The sequence below is a fragment of the Catharus ustulatus genome, chromosome 2, assembly GCF_009819885.2.
Source record: "Catharus ustulatus isolate bCatUst1 chromosome 2, bCatUst1.pri.v2, whole genome shotgun sequence".
In the NCBI taxonomy this organism is placed as follows: domain Eukaryota; kingdom Metazoa; phylum Chordata; class Aves; order Passeriformes; family Turdidae; genus Catharus; species Catharus ustulatus.
Window position 1 is genome coordinate 108,077,556 of NC_046222.1, and position 23,852 is coordinate 108,101,407.

Below are 23,852 nucleotides of genomic sequence, written 5' to 3' on the forward strand. Positions count from 1 at the left end.
TGGTTTTTGTAATAAGCAGTAAAAAGAATTGATGATTCAGTGTTGGATGCAGGAGACTCACAGAAACTGGAATTGAGATGTCTCGACTCCTAAAAATTGGCTTTAAGCACAAAAATATGAGTGTTTAGAAAGGAGCAAAATACCTCTTAAATGAACTTACGCAGAGATGATAAAGATTGCAATGGGCACATGCAGAGCATTAAGCATGTTTAGTATCCTACTTTTTCTCAGAGATAAGCTGTTCTCAATAGTTTTTTTTTTGCAAAGCTAAGCAGTGGCACTATATAGGCAATGATTATGGGCTACTCCAATGAATGCACAAAGATAATTTCATTTCTGTGGGTAGTACCAGTGACTACAATGGGACTATTTCCATGTGTAAAGTTAGCCAGAAGCATAAGTGTGGGCGAAATTGAATTGTGGGAAATATTGAATATATATATACCTCACCTCTTGCAAAAAGGCTATCAGGTAACAGAAATACAAAAACTTGGTGTAGATCTTCTGTTCTGGAAGATCAGTTATGGATTGTCTTGAAAAGTGGGTGTGAAGTCTACATGTAATCCAGCATTGCAAAGCAAAAGAACTGGAAATGCAAGTGAAGAACCAGCTGTTAAGATACTGCATTCTCTTATGGTTATGAAAGTTTTTCATCTGAGGCTTTCAAGCACTCAGTGCTTCAGTGAGCATTATATATTCTTGTAGAAAGCTACTGTTAAGTATTGTCAGGTGGAGCAGTGAGGATCATGGCTGGTCAGGGATCATGTGATGAAATAATGAGCATTTGCGACTCTTAATACTCTCCTTAACAACGAGGAATTATTTGTCCTAATGCTCAGTGTTGGCCATAGGCCACAGGTTGGGCTCTGTCTGTGCCCATTGCACAGAAACTTTGTTGGCCAGTTCTGCCTTCTGTCTGGAAGAATAAGAAGGCTATGGCTATTCCTAGGAAGGTTGAGGCTGTGCTAAGGAAACAGGAGATGCTGTCTGCTAATACAACTGGACTGGTCTCTGCAAAGAGAATCTCTTCAGGAGATTTGGAATAGAACATCCTCTTGCTTTTTTCTGTGGTCTCTTACCCTGCTTCCCAAAATGATGATACCCATAGGCCTGGTCTGCAGACTCTGCAGTGCACTATAAGCAGTGCAGACACCCAGGATACTCTTTGCCATCTCCTGTAACCCTGTCTGTGTTCCCAGCCATACCAGCCAGCAGAGCAGCATTCCCAGTGTCAGCAGTTTACTCCGTTCTGAGGATGTGAGACACCTCCATCAGAGTACTTCTATACTACCATAAATGGAGTTTCCTTTGGAAGACCATTTGCATAATTTATAGTTAATAAACCAACAGTGAAGAATTTAAACCCAAAAATAATTGTGCCAAGATCTATGAAAATTTTAAGACATTATTGTGATTGGAGGGAGGTAGTTTATTGCCCTGTTTCTGAATGAGTTGTGGGCAGACTATGCTAAGCATGGTATTAAAATGATGAAGAACTGAAGGGAATTCACCTCAGCTGCTCCTGAAGGATCTCCTTTTTCTTGTACTCCACTAGAGGACCAGAGTACTATTGAGCCAGGCTGTCTCTGCCCAATACCAGCAGGCTACAACTACCCCACATCCAATCAGTGAACGAAACCTGCGGAGAATCCCTCTGCCAGAAGAAAAAGCAGGGGTTGTTTTCCCTTTAAAATCTGTGTGGGGACAATGTGGGGAGACATCAGCTCGCAGCTGCATTCATAAAGCCTCTCAGAGAGGACTTGGCTGGGCTGGCTGCACAGCAGAGCTTTGCAGAGGTGCAGGATGCGGGTGCCAGGCACTCCGAGGTGGCTGTCCCGGTGCCACTAGGTGGCACTTGAGGGACATGGCAGTCGTGGGTTTGATTCATTATGCAGGAGCTGCATCACCAGAAATAGGGGGGTTTGGGGGGTTGTTTATTTGTTTTTTTCTGTGGTCTGTAGCTATTTCTTTATTTGTACCTGCTGCACTTTGCCCTGCTCGTGTCCTGGCAGCGGGGAGCCATGGCCAGCCCAGTGACCCAGCCCTGACATGGGCTGCAGGCTGTCCCTGACACATCACAGTGCTCAGCTCGCAAAACATGGCTTGTTCTCACAGATTCTGAAATCTTACCCTTTTTGACGTTTTCACTGCGGTTTATATTTGCTTTCACCAGAACACAAGGTTTATCCTTTATTTCCCTTTTTGGTTCTCTTGGTTTAAAACAGTATTCGACAATGAGACCATTACAAAATTTTTTTTAAAAAAGGAAAAAAAAAAAGGAAAGGAGAAAAATGAGAGGTTGGTTCTGCAAAAGTTTGAGTTCTGTTTTTTTTTCTTTTTTTTAAGTTTTTCTTTCCTCTCTAGATCCCTTTTCTGACAATGATTTCAATTTTTCTGATTATTTGAAACTGACTTTTAGAATACCAATCTGTTCAGTTACTTCTACACTGTTGGAACATACTGGTTCTTCAAATGCTTCATTTTTTTTAATCTATACATAAATAATGTAGAGTTAGTTTTAGGTTGTTTTTTTTCTTTTCTCTCCATTCTGTGGAATAAGTTAATATATTCTTGCTTTTGATGTGAGGTTTAGTGTAAACTCCAACAAGAGTGTGAGCACCAGAAACCTCCTGCCTGGCCAGGTTGAGGCAGGTATCTAGTGCTCCCTGCCACTAAAAGGTCATTTAAAACTCTCTTTCCTGTACCCTGGCACTGTTCTGTGTCGTGCAGTAAAGCTGTACCACCACGAGGACTTTATAGTATGTGTATTACATGTCTCTCTGAAGGGCTGGGTTTACTCTTGCTGTCCCTAAGTGGATGAATGGGTTGTCAAATTAATGTGGCCCAAACTTACTGTGTGGTTCTGTTCACTATTTGAGCTTTGCCATCCCCAAATCGTTCATGAAACCCTTGTGGACTTTGCCAGGCTACTGCTAGCAGTGCTTAGAGCCTTCATTTCTTTCAAATATATAAAAAGTGGTGGTAGAAATCGGGGAGGTTATGAGCTATTCAGTTTGATGATAAAGAAATGTTCTTTTGCATTCAATGGAATTTTAAAAGTCTTTGATTTTTATGGATGCACAAAGAAATTGCTTTTTTCCATTTCACTCTATTTGACCAGAAATCTACATTTACAGAGGAAGCCCTTCAATACATAAAAAGCTTTTGAAAATTCAAATGTTCACATCCAACAGTTATTAAAATTTTTAAAAATTAAGATATTCATATTCAAATACTGGAAATATTACAGTGTGGGGGCTCTTTGGGGATTTTTTAACCATCAGGTAACACTACAGATATAGCACACATAAAAAAAGGTGGGAGAGAAATCTGCCAGTCTCTCTCTCCCCTCTCTCCTTAGGAATTTTACATAATTTAAAAAAAATGAATTTCAATACTTCCTCCTCTGTGCCCTTGTTTGATACTCTATGGTTGGAGAAGAGCAGTAGCACAGAACCACATTATCCCTGCACCTTTCTGTACAGCTCTTATTATGTCTGTTATGGAAGAAATAAAAATGGTATGGAAAAGTTCCTCCTTTTTAAATATACCAAATTCAGTGCTCTCTGTTGTTTTTATTTAACTTACAGTTAAACACTTGGAAACTTGTGATGCTGCAGAGCTTGGTGGGCCTATGTAGAAGCCTCTTGGCAACAGTGAGTTAGGTTCTTTGGTGTGCAAAAAATTGTTATTGTGGCTGAAATCCTGGCCCTTTAAAAGTTTGAGGTTTGCCTTGGGCTTGGTTTTAAACACAGGCTTTCACCTGTGTTAAATGAGTCTCAGGATGGCAGGTTCCCCCTGCTGCCTGGGGCATTGCCAGCCTGGCTTGGCAGAAGCTGGGAAAGAGGAGAAGAGGCTGGCTGCCAGTGCCAAGTGGTCTCAGCCCATCCTGGAGCCAGCCCATGCATCTGGACAGAAAACAGGCACACTGTGTTTATAATATCATGTTTGCTGCTGTGCACCTGGGGACAGGCAGTTCTAAATCCTGCCACCTTCCCCAGTGCCCTGCCCTGCCCTGGTGCAGGAAATCAAAGGTGCAGAAGACTTTCATGAGAGGCAAAGCAAGGGATTAACCCTCTGCTTTAATTTGCTTCTCAGTCAAATACTTTGGAAATAATGTATTTTCGTTTTGCAGATGTGTGTAGATCTGGGTGGTGAGTTTCTGCTGTGTTTGTTTGAAATGTGAGAAGGGAGGAGGGAAGACTTGTCTGCTTTTTTATGACTTGTGTTTTCAGTAACTTTGCTGGAATTTTTGGTATGATTCCGGCTTTGTCACTCCAGCCTCACAAACTTCAAAGACAGAGGCTTACTCCTATGGCTTTTCATCGGTTTCAGGTGACAATAAGGTGACAGGGCATATCCAAGATCTTTCTAACAGTGCATATCCAAGATCTTTCTAGCTTCTTCCCACTCTCTTAGGTTTTTTTTCAGAATATTTAGGCCATAATGGTAATTCTAGAAAAAATTCTGGGTGCTTGATTGTTTACATTCAGAGACATGGTCCCTAAAACTTCACTAAAAAAACCTTTTCTCCTGTTCTCCCAGCGCAATAAAATGCAAGAATATGGTGTCATTAAAAATCGGCAAAAGGCATATGTCATCCATTCAGCAGTCACCCTAGATCTCCATTTTCCCTACTGTTGAACTGTTAAAGTAACTTTTCTTTTGTGTGTAACATTTCCTTTCATTGACTTTATTGTATGTGACTGCTAGTCATTTTCTGGTGTAGCAATGACTGATTTGTTGTTGCAGACAGAGCAACCATCTGAGGTTGAATTACATCCTCAGATGAACAGACCCCCATCGCAGGCAGAAGAAAACAGTTCAGCAAAAAAGGTGAGATCTGCACACATTCTACCATTATGGAGTGATTTGCCTTCATCAACAAATGTGGTTGTTTTAAGTTTAAAAGCACTTAAACAGATGGTTAGGGTTATGTTTTTACATGTTTACTTTCTCTGGAGGTCAAGACACCGGAGAGAACTGTGATCATATGTGACATCAACTCGGATAAATCATTAAGAAACCTCTTAGTATGTACACATTGATGCACGTGCTTTGAGAGGCAACTTGCCATTTATTTCAAATCAATAGGGGCTTGTGGAGCCTTAGGGAAAACAAAAAAAAGAGTTTGGTTGTACTCCAGCCCTGCCTCACTGCAGTTCCTCCAAATTGTGATGCACTTCTTGGTTCCAGTTATTGAGGATTTGATTTTGATGTAAACACACCTGTTTGCTAGAGGTCAGGATCTGCCACTAAATGTACATAGGCTGGGAGAGATTTGCTCAAGATGTGCAGTTTCTAATATGTTTTTGTATGAACCTATCATTTGTAAAAAGTAAGCACTGTAAAATGGCACACTTCAAAGGGCCTTGCTTAGGGATGGAGTGGCCTAAGCAGTGGCTATGAGTGTTTTCTCTGTGCTGGTCATGCTCTGACCACCTCCTTCCACCAGCCCCAGCCAGAACAGGTGTGGTTAGGGGGCAAATGCAGATCCTCCCCATTCTGGCCCCTCCTGCAGCCAGAGGGCACCTGCAGGACATTTACTCAGCTCAACCAAGAACTTTTGGCAGGTGCTGGATGTACCTAGCCCAGGGAGCACCATCACACTTGGTGTAGCAGGGGGCACAGGCAAACATCCAGTGTCAGCATTTTCTGTATGTGACAGGGCTTTCTGGGCAGTGTCCTTGTTCTGCTTGTGCTCATCATATTCTTCTTCTAGCCTGGCCCTGCTTCTTGCTCTGCTTTGTAGCCTTGCTGGGGAAATGAAATCTTTGTGGTCCACCTACTTCATGCTCACCCTCATGCCACCTGGTTCCCTAAAATGCAGCAAATCCCCAGGCTGTGGGAGGCAGGTGGTTGTTGCCCTGCTGACCCACCTTGCAAAGCCTGCTGCAGCAGCAGCAGCCAAGGAGCCTCTGCCCAGGGATCTGCTTGGACCTTTTCATACAGTGTTGTGTTTGGAAGGGAAGAGGGATTTATCCTGTGGATTTGGTGGGGTTTGGACAGTTTAGGGTAGATTGGGATAGTGGGTTTGGCATTACAGCTGTGGAAGGCATATACAAGTTCCTCCCTTGCTGTGTGGGGTGTGTTTGCAGGGAGCTGTGCCTGTGCAGAGGATTTCAGAGGATTTCAGAGCATGGCATTACCAGAAATATGTGCAGTCATAATGTGTTGACAACCTGATCAGAACATTGATTATATTTTTAGATTTTTTTTCAGTAATTACAGAATTGTTTTTTAATGTTTAAACTTTTTTCCTTATAATTCAAATTCTTTCAGTAATTGCAACCCTTCTAATATGAATGATTAATGGTCTTATATTGGTTATATTTTGTATCACTCACAGTAGTCTTTTCTGGTGAGTCAGGCTGCTTACTACAGTGTTGTAGTAAGTGTTGTTGTAATTGCTTTGTCATTAATTGTTTCCCCATTAATTTTTTGTTTGTTTTATTAACATTTGGCGAAAACACAGTAGTGAGGTAATCTAGCCCAGTAAAATGTGTGATAGTGAAATTCCATCTTTGGTTTTGTCTTTGATGCTGAGGAAACCTGTCTCAAGTCAATTCAACTTTTTGAGCCCTAGCTTTCTCATTCATGAAATGAGGCAGTAACAGTTGCATCCCTTGTAAAATAGATCTAATAATAAAATACACTCAAGAGGATATATTTATATTTATTATTTAAATCAGCTATAAGGTGGTAAAACTACTTCACGTGGCAAAAGAGAGTGTCTTAATTTATAATAATGAAAACACTTCAAACCACTGAAGTAATAAAAATCCAAGACTCTGCTTTACCTGGAAAACCCAGACTATTTCTTTGATGTAATTTATCAAGAGAAATAGCTGGGCTTCTATACTTCATCATGATAATTTTACATGGATAATTTTATGTATTTGTATTTCAGAAGTGTACTCAGTGTTGCTTCATGTAGGAGAGGAAGGGAGAAGGGAAAAGGCTTTACTGCCAGATGTGTGAGGCAGTAAGTTGGGATGCAAGTGATTGATTATTGATTCCTTCCAACTGAGCATAGTCAAAAATAAATCTTGCTCTGTTTTTAATGCTTTTTGGGTCAACTGGGGGCGGGTACATGTGTTTATACTGCTCCCTCCACCCCCACCCAATGCACACTAAGCTATACAACCCAGTTGTGAAGAGCCTGTTGTCCAGATGAAGGCAAAACTCCCTTTCATTCATGAAAGTACTGCAGGAGTTATTGTTCCTTTTTCAAAGTCGGAAACCTGAGAGGCTATTACCAAATTGGAATTAAGCTCTGTATGTCTTTAAATTATGAAATCTTAACCAGCTGTCAGCAATTTATGTGTCACAAGTACCCTCCAGCCTAATGATGGGACACATATGGCCTGAGTTAACTGAGTGCTTTTTCCTTCCAGGAGGTTGTTCTTGCTCAACCACCCTCCAAACCTACCCGCAGGAAGCTCCGGACGGAGGCACAAGGGCTGGAGACCCCCGAGCTTTCTCCCAATATAAATGTGACTTCTTCCCTGCCAGCAGTCAAGTCTCACCTCCCAGTCCAAAAGTAAAAACCTGAACCAAGCATGCCAAACTGCAGCGTGAGATCTGATGTAGTAGAGTTTGCTCTTTGTATAATTTTGTGCTTAGTAGTTCTGTTTCTGAGAATGCTTCACAAGATACAGGTGTCTGAAATCCACATCAGTCTCTCAAATGCAGACTGAGCCTGTAGTGACTGTCAGTGGTATTTGATAGGTGGATAAACTCTTCAAAGATGTCCTACTTCAGTACCTGTAGACATAGCTGAGGAGAAAGCCTAGCTCTTCAAACATCTCTAACACCAGCATCTCTAACACAACTTCTTTTGTATGTGAGGGTGTGTGTTTCTGCCTTGCATGTGTCTTCTGGAATTTTGCTACTTCATGTAGACAGATATGACCAAATTAATGCCCAGGAAGCTGAGTTATGAAATGCTTGATGTTGTTCATATCCTTGTGATGCTTCTTCATTGCAAGGCATGTTGGAAACGGGCTTGCCACTGGTGTGAGATGAGCCACAGACCACTTGCAGTCCATCTGATAATGGCCAAACCCAACATGTGTTGTTTGCTCTCATAAATACAGCTGTCAAAGCTGTCAGCAACAAAGACTTGTAGGGATTTCACTCTATGAGTATTTAATAGTGGTGGAGAAGGGGCTGTACAAATGGTGAGCAAAGACACTTGAAACCCTGTTGGGTCCGTGCATCTCCCTCAGCTGAAGCACTGTGCAAACATTATACCCCACCATCACCCAGGGCCTTGCAAAAGACATCTGATTCAGTCTGAAACAAAATCAAGCTGCCCAAATCAATTGAGCGTTTCTTGGCTGACTGTTTATCAGTAGACTGAATCTGAGCTGCATAATTGGAGATTAGAATAAGTAATAAGACTCCTAGGATGCTCTTAAAGTACTATTTTGTGCTTTGGGAGTGCATATTCCATAGTGGTTCAAAGATAACAGCATTTGTTAACATCTCAATCCTGTTTTGTGTATATCTTTCCTAAAATGTTAAAATGGCCACAGACATATATTGCCTTGCTTTTATTTTTTTCCCCTATCATTTATTACTTTAAAGCCTATGGAGAGTAGTTTGCAGGAAAACAGTGAAGCAGAAAACTGACAGTTCACTGGAAGATAACAGCATAAAGTCATGTTGCTGTGCTGCAGGAAAGAGTTTATTGCAAAAATCAGTGTCATCAGCTCTGCTGAGAGGGAAGAACTAATGGGGACTGTGTGCCACTGGACCATATTTAAATAGGGCATCTGTTTTAGATCAAATCTGGCATTAAAGAGCTCTTGTTTCCTCATGTAAAACTTTAAAATAATCTATTTGGAAAGGGGATATTCAGTCAGTATTTTCTGTGTTTTCTTTCTTTTTAGCTGTTATTATCTTGCTTTGCATAGGTTGGTCCTTAAGTACAGCTGTCTCTTTTTATACCTGTCTGCACAGCTGTCATTTCCTCCAGATCAGTTACCACATGCTATGAAGTAATAAAAATTTGTAATTAATAAAATAAGTTCTTAAAATAAAAAAGAGATATCCTTTATTTTAGCAGTAAAAGAGCTGAGGGAAGCCAGTCATCTTCATGTTTGTGGTGTCAGATGGTTTTGGTGGAAATGACTGCTTTGAATAAAAGAAGCATTAATTTTTGAAGTAAGGAAACATCAGAATCAGCAAAACTCTGAGACAGAATTTTCATGCCAATGTCTCTACCTTCTGTACAGAATGATTTTTGTATTTTCTGTTAACCACTCCTGGCTCTTAAAACTCTACAAGTCTCTGAAAACAACTATTGCAAAGATGCTGCAATAAGCACAGCTATGTAAGGATCATTCTTAAGCTCAGTGAGACTGCAGTGATTTTGAGATAATTGAGACAGCCTAAAATATTTCTGTCATTCAGGTTAATAAGTTTCAAATATTCCACCTGATTCAACCATCTCATTTCAGTGTTACATTTTTCTTCTCTTAAACGTGTAGTTTGTACCTTGTCTTTGAAGCATAGTCCAGGGTGCAAAGAGTTATGCAGAATGGGTGGCTGCTCTTCTGGCAGCAGCCAGTGTAGAGACTCCTAATTGAAATGTCTTGTATTTATCTGTCTGGCAGACAGTCTTCCAAGCAGAAAAGGGCTATTCAGACCGCTATACGGAAAAACAAAGAAGCCAATGCTGTGCTCGCCAGGTTGAACAGTGAGCTCCAGCAGCAGCTGAAGGTAAGGAACACATTGAAAATCAGTGACAAAGCTCTCTGCAATCAACTGGGTGTCACCTCCAGCAGTATTGAAATCAGAACAAAATGTAGGACAGTAATTGAAATAAGCATAGAGATGAAAGCTTTTAATGAGAGCACATTGCCATTGTTCCTTGGGTCAGGTCTTACTTGCTTCCGTCTTCAGCAGGCCAGTGCTGTTACCTGTGTTTTGCAGCAGGAAAATAGAGAAGTTTGTCTAAGTTCACAAAAGCGAAGAAAACTGAATTTGTCCTTCAAGTTGTATTGCTGTCTGGAAGCTTTCTGATAGAGCAGAGCTCTGCTGTTTTTATGGAGACCAGAAGACTTGATGGGCACTCCTCAGGCACACCTTACACTGAAGCTTAGGGGGGTTCAAGTGCACTCTCACTCTGGGGCTCTGAGCCTGCCCCAAATGGGGAGGCAGACCCTGGAGGAGCTGCAGTCCAGCCCAGCTCCCACACTGGCAGGCAGCCCTTCCCTGGGAGCTCATGAGAGCCTGCCTGGCTGCCCTTTCCTGGAGCAGGGTGGTGCATCCCAAAAGTTCTGACACACCTCTCCTCCTGCAGGAGGTTCACAAGGAGCGCATTGCCTTGGAAACACAGCTGGAGCAGCTACGTCCTGTCACCGTCCTGTGACTTCCCACACGGCTGAGCAGGAGCAGAGCAGTGTCCAGCAGCCCTGCAAGGAGAGGAGTTCTGTGCAGCTGAGCAGGGTCTCTGCCAAGGCACGGGGGAGGACTGGCCTTGCTGGCTCTCTCTTCACCCCATTACGCACAGTTTGCCTTTGCAGGTGAGGAAGGTACAGCAAACAAATACCTGACTATGGAATATTTCTGAGTGGGAGATGCTTTGCCTTCTTTCCTCCCCCTTCCCAGCCTAATGTGTAAATGCAGTTTATCACTGAAATGAATAACCTGAGAGTATTTTATTTATGTAAAGAATTCCTGATTTATATGTGTTTTGGCAGCACCTCCTGCCCTGATCATTAAGAGGTACAGCATTCCCAAATTCTTGCTTAAACTGAAAACTCATCCTCTGAGATGTGCTTCTGGATGTTACTGATTCCTGTAGGATTGTCTCATAGTAGAGTACCTGTGGGTTTAACATACCATAGGAATAGAACTTGCAAGATGTACAGAATCTTTATCCTCAATCACATGTCAAATAATTATTTTCTTAGTACTGTTTATTATGCAATCACGGATGTATTTTAATGTTAGAGAACTTGTATTTTATTAGTTCAAGTCATATAAGAGAACAGTAAAAAATACTAAAATATAATTATTTTGGAAATTAGGGAAAAAAAATCTTTTTGAGCTACAGCTGTTTCTAATCACCAGTATTTGAGCACTTGCTTGCAACTACCAGTGTCTCTGCATTCTTTTAGCATGTTTGAGATGGCTGGTGTATAGCTTTTTTCTTTTCCTTTTTTTTTCTTTAACCAACAGTGTATTTCTAACAAGAGGTTAAAAATGCATTCAGGGCATTTTTATAAAAGCTATTCTATGTACATTTGTATTAGTCTGCTTTGTTGTCTTAATAGCTGCTGATTTAAGGATGTGTACAAGAACTGTACTTCCAGAAGAGGGAAGATAGCAGAAGTGCTATGTATGAGACTATAAAATGTGAGATGAAAGTAATTGTCTTTTACGAAGGCTTTTGTTAAGGTTCCTTTGCACATCAGTGGAGATGCTACTGATAGGAGAACGCTGCTAATGCCCACCTATTTTCTAAAGGAGGAAGCAAAGATTAATCTTTAACCTGCATTTGATCCAGGGCCAGCTGAATTCCTTAGGGAGTTTTCCTGGATGCAGTGGTTGGTGGCTTTGGTCTCAGTTCTTACAGTAGAAGCTGGCCAATGAATGTTGCTGTATTTCTTGGGGCAATATTCTTGGATTGGGTGACTTCAGACATGATAATGTCAACCCTGCTCCCACCGTGGGTGTGGTGTGCTTTACTGCAAGGGGTGTCACCTACCTGTTGTGCACCTTGAACACAGCCCTGCACGTCTCACTGACCTGATTTAAATGTATGTATACCTTGCAGAAATGGTGCAGCAGTTTTGTCATCCCTGTGTGTGTGGTGCTTGCTCCCTGTAGCTGTAGGATTGCCCTGGGGCTGAGAGGAAGGGGAAGCAGGTTTGAAGCAGCTGGGTAACCTCTCCTTGGGGTGTGTCATGGAACCGCTGCCATGGGATATCAGAGGGCACTAGAGCAGCAGTTTTGTTGAGAGATAAGCAAGGCATCACTGGGAGTGTTTAAAGTGTTTAAAGGAAACAGTCTACTCTTGCTGAAAGGAGCGTGGAAGGGGGACATGAATCCAGAAGTCTGTGGGTGAAAATAAGCATTGGCAGAGTGCTGAAAGTCTGTTTTTATAATGCACTAGTTTTGATTCAACTAAAGATCACTGTGTCAACAAGAAACAACTGTTCTTCTGGATTTGGGACTTCTCTCATGTGGCTGTTGCATAGCTGGGGTCAGATGGTCATTCCTGGTCAGTGACAAAATGTGAGGAATGCAAGCTTTTCTGGGAATCTGCAAAAGAGCCACTGCCCTCTTGCTAATGGTGGTATTGCTGAGAATTTATCATCATTTATTTCATTTGTTCATAATACTACTGAGTCACTCCTGAGATTTAATGAGGTTAAGTGCTCGCTCTGTTTGCTTTTTAGTTCATACATTGTCATTTGGTTAATAAGACTTCACTATTTCATAGGAAATAATCATAGGGCACACTTGTTTTTAATGGGTGATTTTTTAAGGAAAGCTTTTAAATTATTACAAAGAAGTGTGCACATTGCATTTTTAAGGCAGTGGAGGACTTTTTAATATTTGATAGGAGCTTCCTTTGAAATAATCTCCCATTTATTTCACCTGAGTTGTTCATGGATTAGATGCTGTTCAAGGGAAAAGTAAGAGTCTGCTTCATACTGTCTTTTTCAAATGTCTCTCTTCTAAAAGCCAGGACTTTTTTTCATTCACTAGAAATTATGAAACTTGCTTAGCCAACAATGAGATACTTGCTTGTCTGTTACTTTACCACTGGATTAATAAATAAAAGTATGTAACAATCCCTCCATTTTTCACATTGCAATCAAATATCCCATTCAGCTTCAATGACTAGAATGTGAGTTGATTTGTATTCGTTTTGGTGAAATGTCAGCCATGATGATGATGATACACTACTTCACACATCAGTAAAGTGAAATATTCAGGGAGAGGAGTTAATGTGTTATACCTATGATGCAGGAGGTTACTCTTCTGTATGGCTCTATGGTTAAGCATTTATGATAGCCCACACAAAATGAAAAAATATGTCTGTTCTTGGGAAGCTGTTAGGATTTTGAGGAGAGGAGAAGGCATCATGAAGCTATGACAGTGCCTCTGGCAGTTGCTCCATGCAGACATGTTCATGGCTGCTGTTAACAGGCCTTGACTGGTCCAAATTTGCATCTACATCCAGTATTACAGATTTTCTTCAAAGTTACCTTTTCTGTAGAAGAATGTGGGTGGACCAAAATCATAATTTCTTGCAGAAACCTTTACTTTCTCAAACTTTGGAGGGGAGATGCTCCCACATCCAAAAACCATTTGGTCAGAAAGGGAGACCTCACAGGCTTAATGTTCAGGGTACTTGAGCTACAGGTGAGTGATCAGCTTTAAGCTCCTGACATCCCTGACCCAGAACAGCAAGTAAGGGCTGTCTGTCCCAGCTGGCAGCCTGATGAAGGAGTGGGGTCACATTCCCATGCATGAGTTCTCACTGTCCTCAGTTTGTGGTTTCTGTAGGTTCTTGGGCATGCCCAGCAAGAGAGGATAAATGGAGCAGGAGCACACGTCCTTGCATCTGAGAGATGTGCTGACCATGAGTCTGGTGCCCCTTTTCAAGTCTTCAGTGGGTAAATAAAGATTTGTCTGTGCAGCAGGGCTAGGCAGAGCAGATAAGGATCTTCCTCAGTGTGGGTGTAAGTGTGCACTCACGTGTCTTCCTTTTGTTCATGCATTTCTTTTTGGGTCTGTTAACATTTGTATCACCTGATACCTGTATTTGTTTCAGTCTGTGGTAATTCCGTGGTGAAAAAAGAAAAATGCCCAGCTAAGTGTAGTGACTGATTGCCTTTGCAGATAAGCCGTTTTTATTTGAGCCTTTCAAAATAAATAATGACCTGGTAATTAAGCAAGGCAAACAGTTTCCATTTCTGAGTCATTCCTTTATTAAACAAACTACCTGTGAACACACATTAATCCTTAAGGATCAATGTCCTTCTCCTAGTTATTAATATTATACTAGGAGGCAGTGGAAACATTACCAGCTCTTTCCAGAAAGCTCAGTTTGCTCTTCCAGAGAGTTTTGGTCATGTAACAAAAGTGTATTTAGTCAAGGCAGCCTGGTGACTGGTAAATTGCTGGATACACTGTTAAAGTCAAAATATTATCTTCAGACTGTATGGTAGTAGTTTTCTTGCTGGAATTCCATATCCACATCAGGAAGAGGAATTTGTTTGGCTGTCATCCAGACAGTTCCAGCTTGACAGATGATCAGAGGGCTGGAGCACCTCTCTTGTGAAGACAGGCTGAGTTCAGGTTGTTCAGCCTGGAGAAGAAAGAGACCTTACAGCACCTTTCAGTACCTAAAGGGAGAGCTGGAGAGGGACTTTAAGAGCATGTAGTGATAGGACAGGGGGGAATGGCTTCAAACTGAACAAAAGCAGGTTTGAATTAGATACAAGGAAGAAACTCTTTACTGTGAAGGTGGTGAGACTCTGGAAGAGGTTGGCCAGAGAAATTGTGGCTGCCCCATCCCTTGAAGTGTTCAGGGTCAGGGTGGGTGGGGCTTTGAGCAACCTGAATAGTGAAAGGTGTCCCTGTCCACAGCAGGGGGATTGGAACTAGATCATCTTCATGATCCCTTCCAATCCAAACCAGTCTCTGATTCTACAACACTGCCAAGGCTAGCCAGCATAGGGTGATGGGGTTGTGCATGGTAAAGTGACCACAGAGGAATGGTTGGGATTTGGAAACCTTCACAGGAAGCATTTAGGATGGGCATAATGTGAAAATTGCCTGTTGGTGATGCATAGGTTGCTTTCCTCCCAGCTAAGCTTCCAAATCAGGAGGGAGATCCTGTAAAAGTTGCTAGCTGGGAAATGAGGGATGTTCATTTTCCAGTACCATCAGTCTTTCAGTCTTCAGCATACACAGTCCTTGACAAGAAAATACATGGGTTCACAAAGCCACATATTTTATTGACTAAAGAGTAAAATATTTTTTTCAGGAAAATAAGTAAATCTTAGTGATTTAGTATCTTTGAAAAGAGATTATGTATTTTGAAGCTTTTTTCAGCTATCTTATATGTGCTATGAACATATGCATTATGTTTTACTCTGTTACTGATTTTTTGATATGAAAAAGTTGTATTGCAAGCATTATGGTTGTTAATCTAAAAAAATACCCCAAGGTTATTATATATTTGAATTTTAACTTATAAATTAGATAGGCAGATTTAAGTAATTTGTTTTCACAGCTGCAGACTGTCCCTGTGGTAAGCTGCGAAATGTATAGTGTTCTATACTATGCCCATCTAATTTTGGAAAATGTATGTGATATGAAGCTGGGTGCTACATTAAAATAAAAGCGTCCAATGAGTTCAAATTGCCTTGCTTTTGTGGTTTATTTAGGATGTTGATGGTATGTTGATGATCTGCCCAGAGGAACTGTGACACCCTGTGGAAATAATACTGTGTTGAAATGGCTGACCTTCAGCTTTGAAAGATGAAATCACTTACATTGGGATTGTGTGTGCACGATAGAGACAGAGAGAGACTTATTTGAAGTGAAATCATATTTCCTTAGGCTCCAGTTAAGTCAAAACTTCATCTTTGCTTTGTCAGGCTTTGCTTTGACAGAATTCAGACTTAACTCCCTCATGTAGGCCAAAGAGGGACACTCTTTCACCACTGTGAAGGAAAACCCATTCCCAGCCTCCACCAGACCCTTAGTGGGAGGGTGGCCAGGCAGGACCTGCAGGGGAACTCCAGGTGTTCCACCCAGCATCCCTGTGATCAGTGGGTTTGGCCCCTTGTTGGCTGCAAGAGCTGAAATTAAGCTGGGAAAAGGAAACCATTTGAATAGCTGACCTTTGTGGGCAGGGAGCCAGAGGGGACAGCATATTCTGCTCTTTAACTAGTGTGATTTTTAAGAATTATGTCACAGCAATCCAAAGAGCAGAGCTCTAAAAGAGGAAATAATGAGTGATAAATTAATTCTTCCAGCATTAAGCCATGACAAGGGATGTTTTATTGGCCTAAAAGTATGTCTCTGGTGCACGTGAGGCACAAGGCCAAGGCGTTAAAAACTTGTAAATATACTGTGGGGAGCTATTCTCCATCAGCAGTGGGATGGATTTAGATGGCTCCTCCATTCTTAGTTTTTACAATTAGATGGTACTCTGGGGTGCCTTCATGCAAATCTAGATTGGCTCTCTGTATTTAAATTCATGGTTCCAATAATCTTTCTTAAAAATTAAAAATGCATCTTCCTGCTCCAGAGAAAAGTTCTTAGTTGAAATGGGAAACGGAGTAGGAGAAGCTTCAAAGGCACTTTTTTCCCTTGTTTTTTAAGGTAGTGCTGCTTTACAAAAGCACCTGCTTCAGTGGGATGTTTACATGGATTTTGTAGTAAAGCAGAATAAAGGAAAATTAACTTAGAAATGGAGTCCCTAGGTATCTGTATCCCACAGCCAAATCAGAGCTCCTTCACCTCATGCTCTCCTTCTCCTGTTTTACAGTGCCACAAATGCACCTTGGAACAGGAGGCTTTGGGATGTGAGCTGCACTTGCAGCAGGCTCTCATATCCCCAGTATTGCCTCAGTACCCACCCTTTTGGGCACACATCTGGAAAAAGTGGCATTAACTGTGTTCCAGATGTGTTAGCCCAGTAGTCTCCCTGCTACATGCTGAACCAGTATTTCCAGTTATATCCTGGACTGGTTTATGTTTATTGATTGTTAACTTAAATTGCACGAGGCAGGAAAAATATCTTATCTGAGGACATTTTGAGGATGCTTTATGCATCAGAAATGTGATGGGCTAGACAAGATTAAGGCTATATATTGCATCTAGTCTGGTTTTTTTGGGAGGGAGAGAGGATGGGAGGGAGAGGGGGAGATTGCTTCCTTAGTCTAGGCTGATTCCACAAGAAATGTTAACTTTTTACATGCCATCCTTGGTTCATGTAGGGAGCTCATCAGTTTGCTGTGGTTTTCAATAAAACATGGGTATAACAGCTGGCAGATGTGCAGGTAATGCCTCTCTGCCATAGGGCCTCCACCAGGACCTCATTGCCCTCCAGGGATGAGCAGGAGCATGTGGGAAGATCGTTTGTAAGGTTAGTGCAGAAGGCAATCTCCCAATGAATTACAGCTGTACTGATTGCTGAGCAGTGGAAACAGCCTTGCCTGCCCAGTGAGATGGGGGTTATAAAAGAGTGGGCTAGCTGGTGAACAGTAAGTTACAGCTGGAGTTGGAGCTTGAGAACCAGGGTCTGCTGCAGTTTGAGATGGAGTCTGCTGGCTGTGCTGTGAGGAGGTAAGGGACAGACAGAGTTAGGTGGCCAGGAGAGGGACAGATTGGGGTTTAGCCAGTCATGCAGAACGAAGAAGGAAACTTGCAGAGGAGTCAGAGCTGTGTGGAGCTGCCTATGAGGAAAGGAGTCAGAGTTGCCTGAAAGAAGGTATGAAAAGTTTTTAATAAAGGACTGATGATGGTGTCAGACCAGTCCATCTTGACATAGTTGCAACAGGAGCAGAGCAGTGGGAGCGTGTCAGCCCTCTGACAGTAAATGGCATCCAGAGCCCAGCAAGGAGGAAAGAGGAGGAGGAGGCAGTATATCAGCTCTGGTAGGACCATAATAGAGAAAAATGGTGACTCTGGAAAAGTAATCATGCTCATGAGGTGGCAGGGAGGTCAGTGTGCCTCTGCCACTTTGCTCCATGTCCACATGAAAGAATAATGTGCCTAAAAATGCTCTGCTGGACTGCTCTCTACCAGCACACTTGGAGTAGGGCTGCCATGTGATACTGAGCTGTTCCCTTCCAAGGTCACTCAAGGAATTCAGTAGTTTGTGCTGTCTGTCACAGGTTTGGGGTGTGTTAAGGCAGCGATACCGGTGTTGAGCAGAGCAATACAGAGCACGCTTTGTTTACTGCAGTTTTCACACTCTGATCTGAGAGGAATATGCCAGCACATGATCTCACCTGGATTTGTTTTCCAGCCTCGTGCTTTTTGTAAAGGACATTGTATACTTGGTCAGAAATAATGGCTTCCTGTTTCATTAATGAGTTCTTACAGTGATTTCCCTTCGGAGTAGTCACCTTGGGTGAAGGAGCTGTGCACTTCCAAAAGCAATTGGCCCTCCCAGTGGGTCATACTGGGGGCACCATTCTCCGCCAACAGAAAGGCCACTCCTTTTTGGGTGTCTCAGTTTGGATGCTAAAGAAACCAGTGCTGCCAGAGTCATCAGTCACTTGAAGCTATTCATCAAAATGTCTCCTGGGACTAAAAAACCCTCCTTGGGAAAGGTATGTTTCCAGCATGTAGTACCATACCACATAGAGGGGAAAAAAGAGTTGCTTTGACTGCTCTCCAAATATCTGGTTGTATTATTCAGAAGATGCCTCTTCAGGGCTGTACTTTTTTTATTTGTTGCTGCAAAAATCCAAGGATTCCAGGACTTTTGACATTCCAGGACTTTTAAGGGCTCAGATTTGGTACTGACCTTCCTGTTTCACTACAATCTATTTACTCCTATCACTCATATTAGAGAAAAAAGTAAGACGTGAATTTATTTGTACAGTTTTTCAAACTGCTGCGGCAGGTATGTCATGCTCCAATTAGAGCTGGCCATTTAGTGCACTTGGAGCAATGTCAGAGTGAGAGCAAGCAAGTTATGGGTGTTTGGGTCAAGTGTGGCAGGCTCCAGGGCTAGAGCTGGACTGCAGGGACTGAGGTGGAGGCAGGCCAGCAGCATCTTCCTCCTGCTCTGAATTTTACCACCATAGGTAAGCTCTGATTTGAGGAAGAAAAATGCAGTTTCATTTCCTCCACCTTAGTTATAAATCTAACTTAGCCTAATTCATATTTCAATGAGTTGAATCCTCAGCTGTAGTCCATTACTTTTCTCTCTAGTTTGATTCATTGCCTTGTTTTCTAGATTTGGCACTTGCTTGGTTTAGCACAAACTGGGAAGGCTCAGCAAAGCCCTGGTGCTTACTGGCTGGTCCTGCTTTCAGCCCATAGCCTAGGGGACTCATCTTGCTTTTGTCCTTTGCAAGTGTATGGTTGTGTTTACAACTTCACTCTGATTTATTTGTTTATAGGAGTGGCTTTGTTTGCAGGTGGTGAAGCAAGGGGCCTCTATGACACATCATCTGGATGAACATGGTCTTATTGCAAGCTGAGTATTGAAATGGTCAGTGGAAACCTGCACTCAGCTCAGACTGAGCACAGAAACCTGAGAGTGCATGACATAATTTGGGAAAGTTACAGAAATAATGATATTTGAGACTAAGAGCAGCACTAGCACTGGACGCACAGGGCTGTAGCTCGAGGTTGGCCCATCTCATTCAAGATGTCAATCTGATGTTATGCAGTGCTAAAAGTGTTAAAGGAAAAAGGAACAGCCCTAAAGTTGTCAAAACCAATTCAGTAAATAGAGTTTGGGTGACCACTGCCTTGGCTGACATGCTAATGTTTCTTCTGGCATCCCTGGAGCCTGAAGCATGAGCTCAAAGCCAGCCCCTGCTTCACTTCTGACCACAGTCATTCCTCTCTGCCTTAACTTGAAATACCTGTAATGCACACTCAGCAGTGTAAGATCTATACAGACACATTTACAGAAGTTTCTGCTTTACTTTTCCTTTTGCAATTTGTTATTTGATATGTGTTTCTTAATCTTTTCCTGTGTTATTTTTCTCCAGTATAGGCAGAGGAATTCCCATCTGTTCAGCCTGTCTTCTTCCAGACATTTCTTCGTCTCTAGTTGGTTTTGTTGCTTCTCTCTGGGACCTTTTTTTGTAGTAGTAGCAAGGTAGCCAAATTGAAGCCAGTTTGTTGTCATTTCATTTCTAAAGCAGTGACTCTGTAAAATACAGCATCATGACACCCAGAAATTTATAGTTCTTATTTTCTTTTTTCCCCTCTATCTGGCAGCCCTGCAAACATCAGCTGACATCCTGGAATGGTGGGATCATGCTAATGAATTGAAAATTTGTAAATAACACTGTACAAGTTTGTAAGAGAGTGGGAATCTGTCTCTCACTCTTTTTGCAGTGTTTGCATCAAACCTGAAGCATCATTTTAAAGTTACAATATTTTTGTAAACCATCAGATTCATGTGTGAGCCACCCTGCCCATAGCACATACATGCTGTAACTGCATTTTTCAGAGAACTGCATTGAAAAGTTTCTGTGAGAGCTGGAGAGGCAGGCCTTAGCTGACTGAAAGTCTGTATCTTCCTGAAAAACAGTGCTAATAAAAGGTGCCTCTTCAGAAGGATAAAAACTGTTCTCTGACCTTGTGCTCTTTGATTTCCACTCCCTTGGGTATCAGCATGGCTGTGTGCATCTCTGAGCAGGCAAACCCCAAGCTCAGGAGTTGCTCTGGAATTCATGGTAATGGTGACTGAGCATGGGCTTGGGAAGCTCCCAAGGAGCAGGACCATCTTGCAGGTAATCTTACATCCTGAGGTGTCTCATTAACAGACTCATCTATTTTGTCTCAGGGAGAAGCAGCGAGATCAAAGGCAGGAGAAGAGTGAGATAACAAAACCAGTTCTAATAAAAGTAATGGATGTCTCAATTTTTACTTCCCTTAAACAGGAGTATTTATTGCTGCTCTTTGAATTTTGCAAAGCCTTTTGAGAGTTGCACTCATTTTTGTGCTCAGACATACTGTACGTTTTGCCTTATGCAGCTGTCTTTTATCATTAGGGAAGAAATAATAATTCAGGCTTCAAATTTAGCTTTTGTCTAAAAGAAATGAGGTTGATATATGTACTGCCTACACAATAGGATACCATATAATCCCCTCATCTGTTAGAAGGGCACAAGTTATTTATGTTAATCCTCAACCTAGATGTATCTGTTTGTAGCTGTTACTTTCTGACAGTAGTTTCATTATGCATCTTTGACTGCAATGGGAAGTGGGTGACACAGGGGAAATGTGAACTTGTTTGCTGCATGTCTAAGTTTGCTGTAGGCAAGTGCTTTAGGTTTAAAGCAGTAACTGTGCAGGTCAAGGATTGCTGCACTGCTTAGAGAAACTGGTCTTTTTTCATTGTCTGGGAGGAATAAATTGCAAAGTCGATACACATCACAAAGTGGCAAAACTATATTAAATTCTGGAAGTTCTTTAGGGGCATAAGAAATTATGAGGAATAATAATTTTATCTAAAAGAGGTTTCATTTTAATTTTCCATGTGTCATGTTGGCCAAGGTGTGACAAACCTCAGTGAATGATACTTATGAACCCAGATTTCAAAACCATGAGGTGAGCTTAAAAACAGTGAGATCTAAAAATTAAATGGGAATTTGCTTAATGTGACTTCTGGCTCCTGAATTTTTACTCAGGGCCTCTTTCTAATTCTTGACCACAGATTTTTCTGAATTAAAGCTAAGCTTACCCTTATTTAAATCCCTTGCTTCCAACAGCTGGAGCTTTAAGAAATACAGTCAATACTGGGAGAGAGCAAATAGGCAGCAATCTTCAGCTTTCAATACCCGTGCAACAGCACTGCTCCCACCCTAAAGCATTGTACTCAGTGTGTAATAGCCTAAAGATCCTACCAGTGGAGAGTTCAGTAACTGTGACTTCCAAGGACCCATTGCACAGGACTAATCCTGTGTGTCCTGTGCTTTCCTGTAGGACCAAGGCTTACCTTCTCAGAGGAGGCTGCCAGAATGTTTGGGACCATTAGGTGCCCAGTGGCAGGACTAGAGGCAATGGGCACAAACTGAAGCACACAGGCTCCCTCTGAACATCAGGAAACACTTTTTTTACACTATAACACACATTGTCCAGAGAGGTTTGTAGAGATTCCCTTCTTGGAAATATTAAAAAGCCATTTGGATGTGGGTCTGGACAACCAGGTCTAGGTGGCCCTGCTTGAGGTGATTTCCAGAGATCCCTTCCAACCTCAACCAGTGTGTGATTCTCTGATAAAACAAGGTCAATGTTCTCCTGTCAGAAACAGGAACATCCCACCTGCTTTGACCACCATACCCAGCTTCATAAAAGAAATTAGAAGACATTCCTTGCTGTATTTTGCTTATGATTTGTAGCCTGCATGTATCTCACGTGTAGGCAGCAGCTGATCATAATTATTTAGCTGAGTGTTTCTCCAGGGATAATTAATGAAACTGAGTTCTTGTTCCTGTGCCCTGGAGAGGCAGGAGAGCAGTGATCTTCCTTGAGGCAAACAGGATTGGCCTCAACACATAACCCACTTTTTTGAGGACTGTAATTTTTCAGAGAGACTGAATTATTCAATCAGCAGTGACCTAATAACATATATGGGGCAGGTGCAACAGGGCTCAGAGAACTAATGAAGTATGGATGGCCCTGGCTCAAGAGTAGGGGGGATGAATCAGGAAGCTAATATGGGATGAGCCAGCAAAAGAGATTATTTTCTTGCCCAGGCAACAGGGAGAGCTCCACTAAGCTGTCTGAAATCCTACCTTCCTAGAAATCCACTCCTTTAAGCTTGTGGACTGGATTCTTTGGCCCCCAAAGAGAGACAGGATTCCTTTCCCCTTATCTGTAACCAGCTGTCAAGGAAATAGAGACCTGGACTTTACTCAACATTAGCATGAAGACAACAGGGAAACCTAAACTGGTGGGACTGCCTGGGGGCAGGTGCTGAGCACTGCTAGCCAGTGTCCTGCCCAGTGCATGGCAGCAGGGGCCCCTGACAGGAAGCTGCTAGTAAATGAGGATATTTATGGGGTGGGTTACAGTTATATTCATAAAATATTATCCTGAGGAAATAATCTGTTTATTTATGAGAGGAAGAAGTGTTTGAGGCTGTCTTTGCTGTCATGGTGTTTGATTCTTTGCAATGACAAGGCAGACAAGAGTCTGGCTCTCAGATGCATCCAGAAAGGAAAGATAGTCCAGGCATTAGGGCATGAGCCGTGTAAATCTGGAGTCAGATCCTTTTCTTCGGCCTGGGGAAGCCATCAGAGGTGCAGTTAACCTTTCTTGATTCCACCTGGTTAGGAATTAAAGCTCTGGTGTCTAGTTGCCTTGGCTCCCTCTGCTTTAAGGAGGAGAGAAGAACACTTCAGGAGGGCAGGCTCCTGCCATGCCACCTTGCTGGTGAGCACAGGAGGGCTGCCAGCACCTCACCACGGCCTGTCACCTGTGTCCTAAACCCCCTTGCAGCAGCACTGCTCTCCTGCCTTCCCAGCCCTGCAGTCTCCTTCCTGCCCCAGCAATGCCCTGTGAGCCCTGCTGCCACCTGACCAGGGGAGAAAAACGAGCTAACACCAACCTGGCAAAAAGCATGTTGTCTTACCCCAAACTAATTCCTTCCTTTGGCCTGTGCTGAGGCCATTGGTGCAGCCAGGGCTGAGGAAAGGATCCAAGCCAGAGGAGCCCATGCCATCCCCATGTCTACACTCAGCAGCCAAATACCTTCTCCTGCAAATAAGGCCATTAGCTGTGACGGGCTCCTGGCAAAGAACTAAGGGTATTTGACCAAGAGCACTGCAGAGAGCTTTGGAGCAGCATGGTGTGAGGAGCCCTTCCTCTGGGCAGTACCACAGCGAGGTGTCACGTCCGTGTGGCACCGTGACTCATTGCCTCAGCTGGCCCATGTGCACTCTTAATCCATCCCAGTCTGATTCTCACATCGAGCTGCTTTGAAAGTTTGAGAAAGTTTGCTTTACTCTTGATTCCCCTTTTTTGCACAGCTCACTCCATCTGGACCTGAAAGTCAAAGCACTGAAATGCTGCAATAACAGCTGTGCTTGCAAGCCTCTATCCCAGCTGATAATTAAATGCAGAATATCTCTAGAAAAACTCATATCTAGAGAAGACAAGCCCAGCTG

The 23,852-nt window shown here is 42.4% G+C and overlaps 1 protein-coding gene across 1 annotated transcript in view; it reads left to right on the plus strand.

Annotated features, from left to right (window-relative positions):
- REPS2 (RALBP1 associated Eps domain containing 2) overlaps positions 1-14,354 on the plus strand; it is a 97,027-nt gene extending 82,673 nt beyond the window's left edge. The window contains exons 15-18 of the mRNA XM_033052029.2: positions 4,753-4,836; positions 7,398-7,543; positions 9,624-9,729; positions 10,313-14,354. Coding sequence (XP_032907920.1) covers positions 4,753-4,836; positions 7,398-7,543; positions 9,624-9,729; positions 10,313-10,381 — 405 coding nt within the window. The 3' untranslated portion in view covers positions 10,382-14,354. The remainder of the gene's footprint in view (positions 1-4,752; positions 4,837-7,397; positions 7,544-9,623; positions 9,730-10,312) is intronic.
- Positions 14,355-23,852: the final 9,498 nt, after the last annotated feature.